Source organism: Molossus molossus, unplaced genomic scaffold (assembly GCF_014108415.1).
Source record: "Molossus molossus isolate mMolMol1 unplaced genomic scaffold, mMolMol1.p scaffold_m16_p_10, whole genome shotgun sequence".
Classification (NCBI taxonomy): Eukaryota; Metazoa; Chordata; class Mammalia; order Chiroptera; family Molossidae; genus Molossus; species Molossus molossus.
The window spans coordinates 72,297,249-72,316,287 of NW_023425345.1; the positions used below are offsets into that span (position 1 = coordinate 72,297,249).

A 19,039-nucleotide genomic window follows, 5' to 3' on the forward strand; every position below is an offset into this window, starting at 1 on the left:
CTGCGCAGTTAGCCGTTCTTTTTGGTTTCCTTCACGCTGCTCCCGGGCATGAAAAGGCTTCGCTGTTGGGAGTAAAAGAAGAGTTGACCTGGGAGCGCGAGAGGGGGGCGCGCACACGCGGTCCGGAGCGCGGGCATCCACCCTCGGCTGGACGTCGGTGCCGGGCTCCGAGTGCGCGCCGGCTGCGGAGCGCAGGGCCGAGCGAGAGGCCGCAGGACCGCGATGGGCGCGCCGAGGCTCCGCGCGCCCGCGGCGGCGATGGGGCTGCTGCTGTGCGCGGTGTTGGGACGCGCGGGCCCGGCCGAGGGCAGCGGCCGCGGGGTCGCCGCTGAGCGCCTGTGCCCCGCTCCCTGCCGCTGCCTCGGGGACCTGCTGGACTGCAGTCGCCAGCGGCTGGAGCACCTTCCCGAGCCGCTCCCGCCCTGGGTCGCTCGGCTGTAAGTATTCTTGCTGACGGCGGAGGGGGAGCCGGCCAGGGGCCTGGGCACTTGGCGTGGAGCAGCTTTTCCCCGGGCAGCTCCCGTTGGCCCAGGCCTGGAGCCACGCTCGGTGGGGATGGAAAGGAGCCGTCGGGGCCTCGGTCTCCTTCCCCTGCGCCTTGCGGGCCGCGCTGGTGGGCCCTTGGAACGACCCGCCTCGCCTCAGATGGGCGAGGGGAGGGGGCCACTGACAACTCCGGGGGAGAGTCAGCGACCTGCCCCGGGAGCTTTCCTGGGGGGTTCATATGAGCGCCCCTTCCTGGCAGGGAGAGGTGGCAACCTGCGGACTATCAGAGTTCTCAGTTCTGCCTCTGAATGTGTAGGACCCTGTGGCTCAACTATAGTTTTAACTGCTTCAGGCCCTTTTTCCTATACCCAACCAGTCATGAACAGCCTTCTTTCTTTTAGGAAGCCCCTCACTAGTTCGGGCACTGTCCGACTGTGGTAGACACCCTTTTGTTCTCCCTCCTGTGCTCCATAAACCCCCTCGACCAGACTGTAACGTTCTCATTCCGGTAAGAAGTTGGCAAGGCTGAGCAATAGATAGGGAAAGGAAGGAGCTGGTTTTCAGAACCAAGGGCGTGATTTCTGTAGCTTCTCAGCACGCCCAAACGGTGTAGGAGAGTGCTGGGTGCTGTTATGCAAGTTTTTGGATGCTAGCTTTGAAGTCTGAAAACCTGAAATCACTGCCAACTGAGTGCAAGAACAAGGAAAAAATGTAGTTTAGTTGGAAAGGCTGATTCTTTCCAAATGTCATCTCTTTATTCTCTCCCAGACTTAGTTTTGTTAAAATGGAAGGACTCCTGTAAAATGTAAACAATCAAAATTCGTGCTTTAAAAAAAAAATTTACCTGTTTAGAAGAAATAAAAGTATAGTCTCTTCTTAATCCTTAGATTTGGGCCTAGCAGAATTGCTATGCAAATTCTAAATCCTTATACAGCTCTAGTAGACAATCCTAATGTCCTAATAGTAGTGGTAGGAAGAAATTCTTTTCAAATCATTGTGCCAATCAAAATATATATTTGTGAATTGTAGAATTGTTAACTATGAAAATCATATCCTTTGTGTGTGTTAGTAAACCTTGGTTTAATGAAAAAGTAGAATTGGAGAGTTTTAGATTGATATTTAATCTTTTATCAAGGGATGTCTTATTTGGTAGTTTTTATTACAATTGAAGAAGGAGATAAAGGGCTTTAACCCAAAGCAGGAAGACTTTCAATTAGTTGTGGCTAATTCTGTTCAATTGCCTCTTGTGGAGGTCATGCTGCCTTATTCATGAAATGTGAATGGCTCTATTGACAACATATGGAACTCAACGTTTGAATGACTGGAGGTGAACACCTATGAATAATAGAGGGATGAGAAAAAGAAAATGAATATAGTAGTGCTTCCTGGGATATGTTTAGAAAGGCTTGGATCTATCACAAATCTAATTTACATTCAATAATTTCTCAGTATCAAGTGGCCTCTTATGCAACATGTATTTTTGTGAATTTGGATGTCTTCAGAAAAAAATAAATAAATAACTGCATTGCTCTTGATTATAAGTTGAGTTAAACCAAAAGGGGCTTGATACCTGTTTAAACATTGTCTTAAAAGTAGCTGACTTAATTAGGATTTTGTTTTGCAGATAATTTGGTGGCACACTAAAAACAAATTACAGTTTATTTGGTTAGCACAATCTTTAATTACATTTCCGCCAGCAGTAAATTGTCTCAATACAAGTCCACATTCCTCAAATGTATGTGAAAATAAGTTCCACTTGTATAAATAAGCACTGGGTCTGTTGTCAGAAGCCCCACTGTGATCATTCATTGGACAGCTCTGTCATTCTTGTACTTGTATGACTTTTAACAAACTTTGTAGTTGTCACCAAACCATGTGGTCTAAATTCTTTATTGTAAATGTTCCTTTTGTTTGTGCCTAAAGCTCTAGAAGTCTCCTCTCTCCACCTTTGAAAGGAGCAGAAAAACACAAGGAATTAAGTTTTAACTTCTCTGTTACTTGGTGTTTGGGACAGGAGGCTTAAGATAGCTGCTTCTTACATTTGACATAATGAGAAAAGCTTTTAATTAGATTGTTTCAGCTTTTAGAAATGAGTAGAAAGATGCATATTGTTCTTCCCATATCTTAACTTCTTTTCCCTAGGTAATTAAGGTAGTAAAAGTTTGCCTTAGGACTAGCTAGCTTATGGGAGCACTGTTCAGAAAAGTTTAGTGTCTTCCTTTTGTTGTATTTGTTGAATTAACAAGCTAAAAAATTCAATCTTTCTATTGATTATAACTGTATTTATTTTTTTTTTCACTTTGTTTATTGTAATTTATTGCCATAGGAACCCCAAGTGTGAAAAGTTGAATAGTATGAGCTATAGCATAATAATATTGCAATTAGTTCTCCTTTCAAAGAGTAACTTATGATACTTTCTTTAGTGGAGGGGGCTGTTAAAATAGTAACATCTGAAGGTTGCTCACAACTAACTACCTTAAAAGGCAGACCTGAGTTTATATGTAGAGTTTGTGTTAACAGAGCCCTGAACCTAAAGAAGAGTGCTTGTTAGAATATGTTACTTAACCGAAAGAGGGGAAAGTTGCTCAACTGCCAATGAGAGCTTCAAGTATTATTAGAACCTTGCTGGAATTTTAAAATTATTTATTGTACACGTAGAAATGTGTAAGTTAGTAGGGCTCAGACAAAAAAAGTCCAAAAGGTACTTTCTGCTGGTGGGGTTTCCTTAGTGGTTGCCTCTTATAAATTTTTGGTTGGTAGAAGAATTGGGGCTGGGGTAGGGGTAATAGTCCTTATGGTTTTCGCAGCTGTTTTTCTATATTTTCCAGACTAAAACTTGAACATAGCAGGCTGATTTATGAGTCACTTTGGATCAGTGTCTTAAAACAGCTACAGCCTGGCTTTTTGTTTTTCAGCTTTCCAGATTTCTGCTGAATTAGCAGCTCTGCAGGCCCCAGTGGGATTGATTAAGAAGCTGTGCTGGATTTGCATTTTAAATTTTGACTTGGAAGTCAGATTTCCAAATGCTAAAAGGAAGAAAATGATAGCTGGAACCAAATGTTGTAAATTAATTATTTTCGTATATATGTATTCACTTGCCAGTATTCAGGAAAAGAGACTCCTCTCTCCCAAGTCAGAGTTTGATTTTCAAGTATTTGACCAGCTGCGTCTGGGTAAATAGTTAACACCTCCCTGCCTGACCACCTTTCCCTTTTATTAACCTCACTACCAAAAGTTTTTTTAAAAAGGTTTCTTGGTAACACTTTGTAAAGTATATGATTGTCTAACTACTATGTGTAGCTGTATACCTGAAACCAATACAAAATAATATTGAATGTAAATGGTAATTGAAAAATAAAATCTAAAAAAAGGCAAAAAAATTGTTATACATTTAAAAAAGATATATCCCTAAATGTTTTATGTTTTTTTGCTATTATGAATGGTTTCTTTTTTTTTTTTAAGTTTCTTGGTGAAGATGTTCATGAATGGAACTCTAAAAATGAATCTGCCTTCCTTCTTGAATGTTCTTATGGGTTTTAACAAAACATTGATATTGTAAACTAGAATTTGTTTGTAATGATCTAGCCATAAAAACAATCTAAGGAAGATTTAGGAAAACGTGACATCCTTGAACTAGAAAGTAATAATTTCTGAAACAAAAACTGTATTAAGTCTAAATTTAGGTGTATTAAAAGTTTCATGACTTTAAGTATTTAGCAATGAAAGTCACTTAAGGGGCGACTTTTTTCCCTCCCACATATAATGTGTTTTTAATAGTAGTACACAGAATTCAGGAGTGGAAGTGTTGCAGTAACTGAAATGTTTGAGGTTACCAGCTCTTGCTTCTGAATCAGGAGTGAGGGGTCTCCAGCATGTGCACTGTTCTCTGGAGGCTGTTTCTCAATTTAAAGGTCTTTTGTTGGAGCTCTCATCCCATTACTGGTTGAGAAAAATGCTAGACACTCAGTCTCTTTTCTCACAGGATTGCCTTGTGAAATAATCCTTAAAATGAAGTGAAGAGGGTGGTTTTAGTTTTTCTAATTAAAAGGAAAATCACCTGTGTTGAAAGTAAATGCGGAATTGGTTCCCCCTTAAAAAAAAAAAAAAGAAAAACTTGAAACAATAGGGGATGCAGTTTTATGCTGGTTCAGTGTTTAGTTAAGTGGGTCCAAGTGAGACTTTCTGTTGATTCAGGCTACCTCCCAGGTGAAGGACTCTTTTCCTTGGTTGTTTTTTGAACCCTGTGGGAAATCTGTGACTGTCTGTGGTGCTAAAAGCACAGGTTTTGTTTGAATCCTAACGTGAGTTGTTGGGCTCACGGTTTCCTTGATGAACTCCAGATGGACCTGAGCCGGGTTTGTGGGGGAAAGTGTCTGGCTCCAGCGTGGTGAGCATGCACAGCAGTGGTTGTAATTGCAGGATTTTTATAGTTTCAAGACTGTGCCAGATTTTTTTTCATGTTATAACTCTACCAGAACAAATCTGCTCATGTCTGTTACTGTCTGGTAGGTCTTTAGGCAAACATGTTTCAAATAAAAAACCTTTGCAGATTTTTTCCTTTTTTTTTGTTTTTGTTTTTGGTTTTGTTTTGTTTTGTTGGTGAAATAGAGAAATCCAGGGTTTATCCTCAAAACAAAAATTCAAAGGCTGAAAGGATCTCTGATTTCTAATTGTTAACTAATGGATGTGCACTCAGTAACACTGTGCTCCTCTGTGATTTCTCTGCCTCTTTCTTTTGGGGGGCATACTTACACATATAACAAATGGTTCATGCTTTTCTCCAAGTTTGGTTATTTGAAACTTTGGTTATTTAAAAACCTTCGTTTTTTAAACACTGAAAGAATAAGGTTGGTTAACCTTTTCCAGTGGGAGAGCTTTAAACCATACTATTGTTAGCCTGGTTTTCAATAGCTGTTCAGCCATTTTATTTTCATTACACCATTTTGAGGGCATATATTCAGTATGTTAACAAATATAGGGACTGTAACCAAATATTTGGCAGATTTAATTTCATAATTTAAATCTTAAATGCTGTGATGACTTCCTAACCTGGAGTATTGTGTATGTGGAAGTTTTATTTTGCTTTTTAAAAATAATAATGTGCAATGGAAATTGTTAGATTAAGTTAGAAGTCTTTGAGTAAGAAGCAGAGTTATTTTAATGATTGAAAAGAAATCTGATCACAGCATTCTGTACGTTCTGCTTAACTTTGTTAGGTGGTTAATGTGATTTAAATTACACATTATATTGCCAGATACTGAAATTTGGGGAATTCAGGAAAGCATAGGGTTTAGGTTGTTTTCTACCCTCAACACATACACACACACACACACACACACAATAATACTTTAGATAATTTGGTGCCTTGGCCCAGAGAAACAAGTGTATGAAAAGCAGTTTCTATTTTGTTTGACTATAATAAGGACACGGATGCTTAATTTTATGATGATAAAATAGAAAGGGTTTCTTTAGAGGTTTTAGTTTTAGCAACCTGCCTAATTAACCACTTTTCATAAGCCATGACTTCATCATATCAAGTTGGAAGTGAGGAGATGGTAGGGGATGGGGAAGGAGAAGCAAAACAGCCAGCTCACAAAAGATCTGTTCACCCTGTGCCAAAAAACATCTCCTAAAACATTTGTGGGCTCATAGTGCTCGAACCTGCCAGCCTCCTAAACTAATTTTGTCCTCAGAGTTTGTGTTTTTGAGTCTGGCATTTTGGTTACCATCTAGTTTATGGACAAAGTGGACCAATTATTTCTTATGTTGTCACTGGTGTTGATAGAGATATTTCACAGATCCATTCTGTCTTGTACATCATTAAGTGCTATTAGTGATATTTTAAAACTACTTATAATTTTATTTTTGTTTTCTCATAGGGACTTAAGTCACAACAGATTGTCTGTCATCAAAGCAGGTTCCATGAGCCACCTTCAAAGCCTTCGAGAAGTGTGAGTCTTAGTTATCTTCTATTTGACGTTTGAATAAAACACTACCCATTACGTTATTTAACTGTAAAGGACACTTGGATTACAATATGTTATTTAAAACTGTTAATTTGGGATGTATCTTAAAATAATTTTACAAAGTTTCACTTCTGTGCATTACAGATTACCTAATCAGCTTTTTTTCTTCTTTTTGGGGTCATTTATAGGAAACTGAACAACAATGAATTGGAGACCATTCCAAGCCTAGGACCAGTCTCAGCAAATATTACACATCTCTCCTTGTAAGTGAATGTTAGCAGGATTTCATATGTATGTTTGCAGGAACTATGGGTAGTATGGAGTAAAAGATCTTAGAAGCAAAATATGAATACTTCCTTCAGTGGATAATGGAGGTGTTCTTTAAAATGGTTGACTTGTTTTTCTGCCCCCTCAAAACAAGTCATCCATTTTAAATTTCAAGTATCTCTATTAAATGTGAAGTATCATTGTAACAACACACTTTTTACACTTTGCTATTATTGCTGAACTGGTCTCCAAGATTCAGAGAAGCCACCTACACACCCCATAGAGACATGTATTTGATTATATTCTATAGACCAGGACTTTACCTCTGGTATTACTTAATGGTTGGCATGGGATCTGTGGATTAGGTACTATTACATAGTTACTAGAGGAAAATGATTGGAGTTGTTTTGTGAGGAGAAATGGGAGTTTTTTGTACAGCATTGGAGTATCCTCTTAAGTGTGCCACCAGCAGGTGGAAATCAAGGTTCAGAAACATCAGAAATCAGAATATGAACTTTTATACAGGTAAATTAAATATGAGATTGAAGTTAGAAAGACTATTGCACATTATTTTGCAAATACGAGTTTTCAAATAAAATTAAATTGTGTTAGCTTTTCTGCATGTTTAGGGCAGATAACATCTTTTATTCATGCATTGAAGATGTTTTGGAATAATTTTGACTTTTGGCAGTTAAAGGAAACTGTGCATGGTTTAATTATAAAATTAAGTAGCTTACCATCTTAATCTTGAATAACTTAAAAATATATTTAACACTGAAGTTAAAAATGTTTTTCTCCTTTAAACAACTTAAAAAAACACCATTGTTAGGTGCTTCTGGGAAAGGTGTTTGGAGGGTCGAAATTATACAGTAAATTTCAGGAAAGCTGTTCAATTAATTAAAGTGATCACTACCCAATTGCTTACATCTGGTGATTTATAGAGGTTTGTTTTTACTTAGGGCCCAGGTCAGCCAAGTCACTGGTGCAGCCGCTGTGTCTGCTTTCCTCTGTTTGAATAAGAACTAAGTGACATTTGATACTGGTGTGGTTTTTCCAAAGATCAGAAACAGAAAGGAATGAAAGAGAAAGCAGTTGGTATTTGACAAATAAACACTGAATTAAAAAAATATATTTTTATGCTAGCATTTATACCTGTTGTCTTGCACAATTGCTTAAACTTTTAGAGTCTAAATGAAGCACTGGCTTTGGTATCTTAAACATTGGACCACTGGGGCCTTTTTAAATCTCAGGGAATGCCACTTCACCCTCTGTCCTTGTCCTGTGTATTGGCAGATTCTGTCAGCATGTTCAAGAGAGCCCCGAGGGAGGTCAGCACAAGCTTCATAGCTGAGAGTGTTTGTAGTGGAGTTTCAGAATCTGAGTGGGGTGGGGAAAACAGCCTCTCTTTGGCTTGATACAGAGCAGAAAGCATAAGAACCTGTGAGGAAATTAGAAAGTGCTACTGGGGATAAATAACCCAATGATTTTACACTTTCTAGCTACAGTTTATAATTAGAAAACTGAAATACAGTATGGAAAGTTAGAACCTTCAGAATTTGAACTTGTCTTCAGAGTTTGTGTTTTACTTTAGTGAGTGAACACTCTTTTCAGAACTTGAATCATCTCACTTTCTTTCCCCTTAATTTGTTGCAGTTCATCTCACCAGGGATTGCTTTGTTCATCTGTGTAATGATAGATCCTATTTATTACCTAGATCACATAGAATCTGTGAAAAGCACTTTATGTGGTGGGCCTGCTGCTTCAATATGGATGGTGAAAAATTGTTTTTATACCTACAAAATATCTTGAAAAGTTTACTTCTCTGCCTGTTTACTTCTACACATGTTTTGTTCTCTCCTGTTGGCTTCTTTGGCTATTTATTGCAGTACACAGTCATTGTTTCTAAAGCACACTATTACTTTCTGCCCTGTGCTATCTAGGGTAGAATGTTTTTTGTTTGTTTGTTTTTATATGGAAGCACTTGAAAATAATCAGAGCTAAAAGTCAGTATTTACCTATTTCTGAAATTTCAAAAATGATTAAACCATATAACATGAGTCAGATGAGAAACTTGCTGTAGCACCACAATTAAATGCTACATCTCTTAAAGTAGTTCTCAGGATTATTCTGTCAAGATATTTTTTTTTAAACAGTTTGTGGAGGAAATAATTTTTCTGGATAATTTGCAGAAGTTAAATCATTTTTAAACATATCAAAGAAAAGGAAACATTAGTTGGAGTCTTGAGCATGAGAATCGGTGTCAATGCTCCATGTTGTTGCTGCTCTGCAGTGGGGGCCCCTCCCCGCTCCTGGGGCTGATACTGAGAAGATTGTGTCTGGTAAGACCTTTTTCCTTTCTCAGCTGCAGGAGCCAGGAACTAATGTTGGGTCAGATGGCTCCCCAGGTCCAGAGATGAATTTATTTAAGGACCAGTTCTGCCCTGGCCAGTGTGTCTCAGTTGGTTAGGCATCATCCCGTACCCCAAAGGGGTTGCTGGTTTGATTCCTGGTCAGGGCACATGCCCGGGTTGCTGGCTCAATCCCCAGTAAGGGACATGCAGGAGACAGCCAATCGATGTTTTGCTCTCACATTGATGTCTCTCTCTCTCTCTCTCTCTCTCTCTCTCTCTCTCCCTCCCTCCCTCCCTCCCTCCCTCCCTCCCTCCTCTAAAAATCAATAAAAAAAATCTTGGAAAAAAAAAAAATAAGGACCAGTTCTGATGTCAGGGAAACTTGGTAAAATGCAAGTGTCAGGTTGGCCATTGGATGAGCATTAAATCTCCCCATTAAGAAAACTCATCTCTTAACATTTCTAGAGATTTTTCAGAATATAAAAGGCCTGAATAGACTTGCCTTGTTTTGAATCCCACACAGCACTAGCTGGGAAGTCAAATGGCATTCCAAGGGCAAGGCATGCTTTGTGTGTTTTGTGTATTTTTCTCTCACAATTATTTTGTACCCATGACAGGATGGTATGTCTTAGGAAAAGAAATGAAATAATCTTTGGAGTGAACACATTTTGTAGTAATAAAACTATTGACCCAGTATACGTGAGTTGTGCTCACCGCATGTGATACATGTAATCTGCAGCATGTGTCTGCTGCTCAAGCAGAACACTTTTGAAACCTGTGACCTGGGTTAGGGTCTGGTTTGAATCCGTGAGTTATATAACGTTATTGAACAGAAGAAGAGCTGTTGGCCATCAAATAAAGCCGGTTGAGTCGTAGTCATGACATTGATGTTTATATGGTATAGTTCCACATGCAAGGACTTGCCTGTTGTCTTGGAAATGAAAAGATTGAGCTGAGGGAATGTCCAAGAGGCACCTAAAGTACTTGCTGAAACATACATCTCCTGACCCCATCCCTGGAGATTCTAAATTAATGGGTTTGGGTAGGGTCCAAGAATATCCATTTCAGCACATCTTCCTGGCTGCTTCTAAGCAGAAATTGCATAAAAATTTTTGGAATTACTGATAGAGCCAGTTTATTATAATCAATAAGCCTTTTCTCATTTTTTCTTATCTCAAAGGTAGGGTATTTCTCCCAGGTTCATCATTTCCTTCATAATATGTTATTTTCCCAGAGATGATGTTGGTCATCCTTCCAAAGAAGTTGTTATAAAAAATTATCACCTTCATCCTTCCCGTTTTGCTCAGTGGTTAAAGCATCAGCCTGCAGACCAGAGAGTCCTGGGTTTGGTTACCGCTAAGGGCACATGCCTTAGTTGCAGTTTGTCCCCGCCCTGGTTGGGGTCGTGTGGGTGGCAATCAGTCGATGTGTCTCTCTCACATCGATGTTTCTCGCTCTCTCTTCCCCCCTCTCTTCCTTCCACTCTATCTGAAGATAAATGCAAAAAAAAAAAATGGTGGGGGTCACCTTCATGAACGGAACCCTTGAAATGTGTATTTTACCAATGGAAAGTCATTGAAGAGATCTCAGACAGGTTGCGATGATCAGATTTGCATTTTGAAAGTGTCACTCCAGCCTTATAGTGTGGAGAATGGCTTGCAAGTGGCAGGAGGATGTCTTCGATGGGGCAGATGATGAAACCACTGTGGTCAGCCAGGAGGGATGATGGGATTGTTCAGCTCCGGTCATGTCCAGGAGAACAGTGACTAAAAGTGAAGCACCGGTCAGATGGCTCAGAATTAATTGCTGGCTCTTCATCTGTACAGTGAGAATAATAAGGCCCACCTCATCCAGTGTGAAGACTTGGAGAGAGAATACAGGTAAAACCAACCGGCATGTGCTCAGTGACTATGAGCCATGATCGTGATGATCGTTCCCTCGACTCAAATGTATGGAAGATGTATACAGCGCCAAACTCTGCGCTAGTGCTGGGGGCACAGCTGTGGACAGAGCAGACAGACTCTTTCTCAGGAAGCTTCCATTCCAGTGAGGGTTGAGAAAAAATAAATAAGCACACTTTAAAAGAAAACTTGAGTTCCTTGATAAATACTATGAAGCAAAAGAAGAGGCCAGAGGGATGGAGAGCCCTGGCTGTTGCCCTCGAGTGTGGTCAGGGAATATTTCTCTTTGAATAGTTACCAAATCCTATGTGCTGCGTTCTTGTTTTAGGGTTGAGATTCAACAGTGAACAAAACAGCTAAAATTCTCTGACCTCATGAGCTGGCCCTCTCCTGGAAGGAGAAAGACAAAAAGGAAAATAAGTAAGAAATGTGGCCAGAAGGTGCTAAGTGCTCGGGAGAAAAATAAAGCAGAAAGGAGGTGGGAGAGTGTGGAGGAAGAGGGTTGACAGTGTGAAGTGGGGAGGCATGGAGTGACACCCTTGGCAGGTGACACTTGAATCAGGGCCTGATGGTGGGGGAGGGAGTCAGGTGGGGCCTCTGGGGGTGGGGTCAGCTCCTCAAGTTTCCTCCGCCCTGTCCAGGCCCATCTCACCTTGTCTATCTTGATTCTGTTTGTAATTTCTCCCCTCCTGTACTTTGAGGCCTCTGTGGCTCACTGTTGGTTTTCCAGCACTTAATGCAGATGTATGGCATATAGTTGGTGCTTAATTAGTATATGAATTAAGGGATATTTATGGAACAGCCACATGCAGTTAGCATAATTCAAACAGATCTCCAATAAACTGGGTCTGTACCAATGACTAAAAATTTATGATGGAGACAAAGCATACCTATGTTTCACTTAATTTATGTTCAATTATGCATGCTTGGTAACATAATAATAATAATAAATTATAACAACAGCAATAATAATTAAAGAAAAAAGAACAAGAGACGTAATTTAAGTAGCATAAGGATCTAGCTCACCACTGGAGCCAGTGAGCACATGCCCTGGAGTGTGTGCGAAATGAAAGGGAACTAAAACTCCTTTCCCACTTCCCATGGTTCTAAGTGAACATCTCGGCCCCCCGAGGGTGACTTTGGTCTTCGGAGATACAGATCTTTCATAGCCCCTGCATCACACACAGGAACTGCATCATCAGGTCCCGAACTAGAAATTCAAAATACGAAACTGGCTCTATCTGGGACTCATTGAGAGAGCAAGAGAGGATATTTCTGCCTAAAAAAAATTCTTGCCTAGTGTATTAAGGGATCTTTAAGGGTGTATTTGTGATAGTTGGTTCCCTCATCTACTGGTTTTAGAACCTAGCGCCACGTGAGATGGGGTCCCATCTCGTCATGTCCTCCTGTACCGGGGATGCTTTGGGGAAGCAGGGAAGTGTAAGAGTCGTGCCCTCACCTCTGAGATCTCGTACGGTTTATGTACTACCGGGTGCTAGGGAGTAGGAAGTACTGGGAATCTGGGTGGCCTTGTAGAATTCCGAGAAGGGTGTGACTTCTCTTTCTTTCTTCAGTTTTGGAACTCCCACAAATGCAATATGTGTAATTGTCCTGTGGCAGTCGTCCCACATCTCCCTACAGGATAGGACTCATGTCTTTCTGAGCTTTCCGTCCCCTCAGAAGCCCAGTCCAGTCTCTGGCACATAGGAGATGCTCATTAAATATCTGAGTGGACCAGAGAGATCATGGCCCTTGTGCAATAGCAGAGATGTGCGCTGGGAATGGAGCACACAGGTTTTTGTCTTGTCTCGTACTAATGACCTGTCTGACCTCAGGCAGAGTTAATTAACTCTTCTTTGTTTATTTGTGAAAACAGTGTAAGATGTTTCTCTGTCTCTCATCTGGTTCCGGGGAAGGATCAAGTGGCATGATGTACAGGAAAGGGCTCTGAGGAGTGTCAGCAGCACCAGCTGCTGCTGTTACAGCTGCAGTGGGCTTGGCGGGCGGCAGACTCGAGGCAGTGCGCCAAAGTGGATTCTGGAACTGGAGCGTCACAGGAAGAAGACAGGATTTAGAAACATTATCCTGGCAGCAACAGAGGAGGGAGGGAGAAAGAACTTTGCATGTGGGGTGAATTTTCAGGAAACTTTTACTTTCTTCAAATAGTTTTTAAAATTGGATGAGCATTCAGTTATGGTTAATAACCGAACAGCATTTCCTTGTGTATCTATAAGGTGGATGTTGAGCTGTTCCTAGTTCAACAACGGAGGTGTACTAGCTTCTAAGAGCTCAGGAACAAAGAAAAATAGCATGAGGGAAGAGAGACAATAAAGAGAGACTTCAGGGTGCCGCCCTGAAGCAGAGATGCTGGGGGCTGTCCCAGTGCAGAGCAGGGCTGTAGTTTCAGTGAGTGTGGTGTGAGGATGTGTGAGGTCTAGAGGAGGCTGGAGACGGGTAAGTTGGTAAGGGTCGGCTTAGGTGTTTTACAGGTTTGGGGAGTCATTGCAGACTTTTTAAAATGGAATGAAATGACTACATTTTAAGTTAAGCAGCAAATCTACTTTTCTCTTTTTTTTTTCAGGGAGTCATTAAACAATGTTCATTTTCTAAATTAAGTGCCACGAAGACAGATAAATAATGTGCTTTTGATATTTAACAGTTGTGACTTGCCAAAGACCTTATCCATCTATCCTTGGAACTCGCTATGCTCTGAGCCCTGCAGATGTTAGGGCCTCATCTCTTTCCCACCAAGGGAAACTGGCCATGGGGTGGATGTCATTTGCATATTGACTTCTGGATGGTGCAAAGGATAGCTTTGAACTGATGGTTAGAAATCTGTTATTTAGTTATTGAACGCAGTGCCATATTAAGTGAGACTTCTATCCATAAGCATGCATTTCTCATTACATTCCGAAAACGAGACTTATGAAAAAGATCAGTTTGGGAGACAGTGATTTAAGAGATTATTGCTTGTTTGCATGGTGCAGACTTTATTTAAATAATTACTCAAACTCCATTTATAACTTCTGAAACGTTGATATTTTACTAGTTCACCACTCAGAGATAAAGCTGCATATAAGGAAGGTAAATATTATATACGTTTTCAAGTGATAATAAAACAGTAATTTTATAACTGTGCAGTACAGCTTCGTGTTGTTAGTTCTTTTATTTTAAACCAAAACTTATGTGAGTCAGTATTTGAAAAGTGGACAGTATTTTGTCATATTAATTAAGGAAGTTGGGGAGCAGCTTTAGTCAAAATCAGAACTTATATTTCTGGAGAATCAGAGAGCGTTGTTCTGATTAAGTAAACATAAACCATATCCTATCTTTACCCACATCTGGGTATAAATGAGCCCATGAAATTTGATTACCTTAACTGAAAATTTCATCCCAAAATGTGTGCTCTACCAATGTGGGTGAATGGACCAGTGTCTTCATGTGTAAAGGACATTGCATTGGAGGGCTGCAGACTTCACCAGTCCAAGCCAGACGTTACTGTGTTTAAATGGAAATAAGCTCATGAAATTCAAGTCTTACAAAATAAACACTTGCACATGTTAATATGATAAGTTGTATTCTTTTATTGGACTTTAAAATGTTTATATGTGATTTGCACATAAAAGAGTTTACTGTACACAGAGGTGTGTTTGTGACAAACACTCCCGAAGTTGATCTTCCCGTGTACCTGAAACTACTCCCCAGAATACATGTTTGCGAGGTTTTCAAATTCTCAGTTTAGAATGATTGTATTTATAACAAATTTGTGATCATGGCTCTTTAAATCCTTCGGGAATCTCCCACTGCTTTTAGGTCAAGAGCAAAATCTTCATTAAGGTATACAGAGCTCTGCATGATCTGAATCTCCTTTCCCATCGAGCCTCCTCCAGACTTAGTCCTTATTCTGTGCATGTGTGGCTCATTCCTGCCTCAGGTCCTGTGGCATGTTTCCCCCTCTGCCTGGACAACTCCCTCCACCCCAACTTTTACGGCAGGCTTAGGTTTTCCCTTATGTGTTCTCATATCTCCTTTATTTTTCAGTTGCATATTTGTGATACGTTAATGTCTATATCCACCCCCTCTCCAAGAATGAAACTTCATGAAAGCTGAGATCATGTCTGTTTTCATCCTCATTGTAACCCTGGCATTAGTGCAGAACCTGGCAGATGGTAGACACTCAGCACCTGTTTGTTAGGTGAATGGCCAAATGGATGGCCCTGTCCAGATTAATATACATAGTTTATTGCAGAAGATACTGTTCAGTTAACCATTCTGTTCCTGCATCTTTATACACACTTAAAATTTTCATTAATGAAACTTGGCTTTTCCAAGGTAACAACATTATTATTAGATTTGCCATTGACCCATTAAGCACCTTTCTTCAATGGTGGTCCTTGGGGCCTGTAAAATTGACCCCCAGTCCCTTGACGTGACCTTCGGTATAGTGTGCCACAGATACTCCTATAGAACCAACACCTTTTCCTCCTCCCTTCCCTCAATTTTGCGCTAGCCATTTTGGTTGCTGCTTTGAAGTATCAGGTACAACTTCTGCCGGAGACATCTCTAAGCCGAGTGAGGCTTGTGCTGCCAAGGCAGACAAAACAATAAACTGCAGCTAGTTTTCTTTTCATGGTTGGAATGGCAAGATTCAACATGTGTCTCTATCCTGGCCTAGTTACTTTTCCTCTCCTTCAGTTCCTTATTTTAGTATCTCTGCTATCTTCCCTAGACCTAGAGGCTAGGGCTCTAGCTGGGTAGAGAGACCAAAACAATGAAATAGGTCTCTAACCAGTATGACTTCTTTCTTTGGCGGAAAGTTGGGTAAGTACTAAATTCAAAACATGAAAGGAAAGGCAATTATAAATATAAGCACCTCCTTTCTAGTACTTAAAATCACCTGCCTGGCTGTCTCCCTCTCTCTCCCTGAAGCTTCAGCCAAATAGACTGATAGTCTGTGGAGAGAAGTTGAAGACAAGATGAAATAGGAAGGTAGTATCTGTGCTGCAGGTACCCTGCAGCATGGGGAACTGTGGTCCACGCTCTTGGACTGTCAGTTTTATTATGCATGAGCCATTTTAAACGTTTTTATTAAAAATTATGCTCATTCGGAATAGAATCCAAATGAGCATAATTTTTTTGAAAAAATAAGATGCTTTTTGAACTTAGTCATCGATTGCCATAGAGTCCTGCACAAGGGATCAGCCTAGGAATAGAGAGCAGCATTCTTTACAGATGGGTGTTTGCAGAGTCAGGAAAATAGTCGATTATTTGTGTAAGTCCCTCTGTCTGTCACTCTCCTCCTCCTGCGTTTTTTGCTTTCATTTCCTCACCACTATCCCCATTTCCACATCAAGAAAAAGGTCAGGGGAATTAGAAACAGTTCACTATGTTATATAACTAGTCTTAACTCGTTTTTTGTTAGTTTTGAGTATCTGTACTCAATCCTAGTAACTTAGAATTGGAAGAGACCTTTCTCCCTATGGGGAAACTTCTGAAAGAGAGGTTGTCCAACTCCCCTTGAGTACAGGCAGGGACAAAAGCTCACTCTGGAGGAGGAGCCATTCCATTGTGAACAGTTCTAATTGCTGGGACTTTTTATTTGTTAAGCTGAGCCCTGCCCTTCTGGGCTTCTACCTATTGTCCTCACTCTGTGTGCTGCAGGCAACAACTCCCTGCTCCTTTCTGCAGTATGAAACCAGGCTTACCGTGTAAGGTTTTCTTAGAGCCTCTTTCCCCAGCTCGGATTCCCGTTCCTGTGTCCTGAGCGACGAGGGGTCTGGGCCAATGCTCCCCAGGTGCTCTCTGCCTCCACGGGAGTGTTCTGTGTCCGGGCTGCCCCTGCGCTGGCCACTGGCCACTTGGGCATTAAACACTGAAACGTGGGCAGTGCATGCTAGTGTCATTGAATTTTCAATTTAACTTAAATTTACATAGTTGGTGGCTATTGTTCTGGACAGTGTACATCTAGGTTTTTCAAGTCCTCCCCACATCCATCTCGTCTAGCACGACACTGGGAAGCATTGTGCCCAGAACAGACGTGTGAGATGTGGTCTAATACAGGAGATGGCAGGACCATCACTCTTGGTCCAAATACTGGAAATTAATGAAGCTTAAGATTCTGTTGGCATCATAAGGACCAGGTTGTAGTATTGTCTCATATTGAATTGTCATTAGCTGAGATCCCCAAGTCTGTTGTCATTTTCATAGGAATTGCTTTCAGATAGGCCTTTTAAAACGATGGATTAAAAATCAAAGCACGACCTTATCCCAGCGTCATTTCTCTGGTTGCTTCTAGACCATCATTTTAGTACATGGAGAGGTTTGGGGTCATGAGTCATCTATTAGATGAATTATACCTTTTTTTAAAAAATATTTTTTTATTTTTTTAGAGAGAGAGGAAGAGGGAGGGAGATGGAAACATCTGTGTGAGAGAGAAACATTGATCGGCTGCCTCCTGCGTGCCTCCTAGGGAATCGAACCAGGACTCCTCAGTCCATGGGATGACGCTCAATCCACTGAGCCACACCAGCCGGGCTGATGATTACACTTTTATTCTGTGGCACTTACACTTGACGGTCCCCACCTCAGTCCCTGTTAATACAGATGGTGGACCAATGCATTCATTTCACTCTGCACCCTCATGAATCCCCTTACAATGAAAGGACTGCTCATCAGTGGGAACAAAGAAAAACGGGGGCGGACACAGTTCAAATGACAGATGCCGTAAAAATTTTGCAGGCAAATTGTACCTGACTTCAGAGAGAAGCCAGAGTGGATCCCAAAAGAAGCACACGTTTTTTGCTACAGAACCTCAGAATAGTTCAGGAACTTGAGGCCTGTGAAGATGGAGTGCAGAGTAGGACTAAATTGGGGGATTGGTTAAGCCTCATTTATAAGAAACAGAGTGTCCTCCAGGTTCCGTGTCTAAAATTTATAGCCCAGTGACTTCCCCTCTGCTAATGTAGGCAGAAGATTGGAAGTTTACTCTCTGGAGAGTTGAAACAGAAAAATCTCAGTAATTTGGGACACAGGCCCAGTTGGGCAGGAGGTGGGGATTGAGGGCAGCATGTTCTACAATCAGGGAAATTAAGTGAAATCTGAGTACTGAGAGTGGACCCCCCCCCAGCTTATTTTCCTGTTAGCCCTCCCAAACACTGCACTTGAGATTGGAGGACTTGAGCAATAAGGCGTGGAGATCCCCCTGCTCAGCCGCCTGTGGGGAGACTCACCAGTCAGCAGGTCCATGCCTCACACAGCCCGTAATCAACGTTTTACTGCTGCTTTTTATTAAATATGAGTGGGTAGCCAGCGATCGCCTGACTTTTGAAGAAGTTTCTAACACTGAAGTCAGAGTCTGCAACAAATGGGGAAAGGAAACCTTCGTTGGGAGGAGAAGGGAGCTTCAAAGCAACCGAGTACCTCTGGGGAAAAAAGATGTTATACCACAAAACAAGGAAAGAATGGCTAAAAAAAAAGAAAAAGGAATATTCAGAAAATGAGGAATTCAGAGGTTAAAAATACAATAACAGACACTTTTAAACGCTAGCAAAAGAGTTGGAAGAAAGTTAAAAAACTTCTGAAATGAAGAACCAAAAGACAAAGGGATGGAAAAGAGGGGAGATAAAACTGAGAAAATAAAAAGATCAAGTAGGAAGTCTAACACCTATCTAATTGGTTTTCCACAAGGTGACATCTGTGTAAACAGGAGGGAGGAAATGATCAAAGATGCCAGAAAATGGCTCAGAACTGAGAAACACACATTTCTAAGTTGAAAGTGTGCCGGCAAACAAGAATGAGAACCCTGCACTAAGAGTGAAAAACCCTTCACATAACTGTGAAATGGAATGCCTCCTAATACCGGGGTAAAGAGAAGCTCGGAGCGGGGGAAATGACACAAAACAAAACAAAGCGGATCAGCTATAAGAATTGACAGTTTTCCCCATGTGTGCTCCTAGCAATATCAGCATCACCTGGGAGCCTGGTAGAAATGCAGATTCTCAGGCTCCAGCCAGACCTTCTAAAAGAGAAACCTTGAGGGTGGGTCCCATAATTCTGATACCTGCTGAAG

General features: G+C 41.0%; 1 protein-coding gene across 1 annotated transcript in view; it reads left to right on the forward strand.

The window, feature by feature from the left end:
- The first annotated feature begins 212 nt into the window (after positions 1 to 212).
- Positions 213 to 19,039, forward strand: part of LRIG3 (leucine rich repeats and immunoglobulin like domains 3) — a 45,213-nt gene continuing 26,386 nt past the window's right edge. The window contains exons 1-3 of the mRNA XM_036251239.1: positions 213 to 437; positions 6,366 to 6,437; positions 6,641 to 6,715. Coding sequence (XP_036107132.1) covers positions 223 to 437; positions 6,366 to 6,437; positions 6,641 to 6,715 — 362 coding nt within the window. The 5' untranslated portion in view covers positions 213 to 222. The remainder of the gene's footprint in view (positions 438 to 6,365; positions 6,438 to 6,640; positions 6,716 to 19,039) is intronic.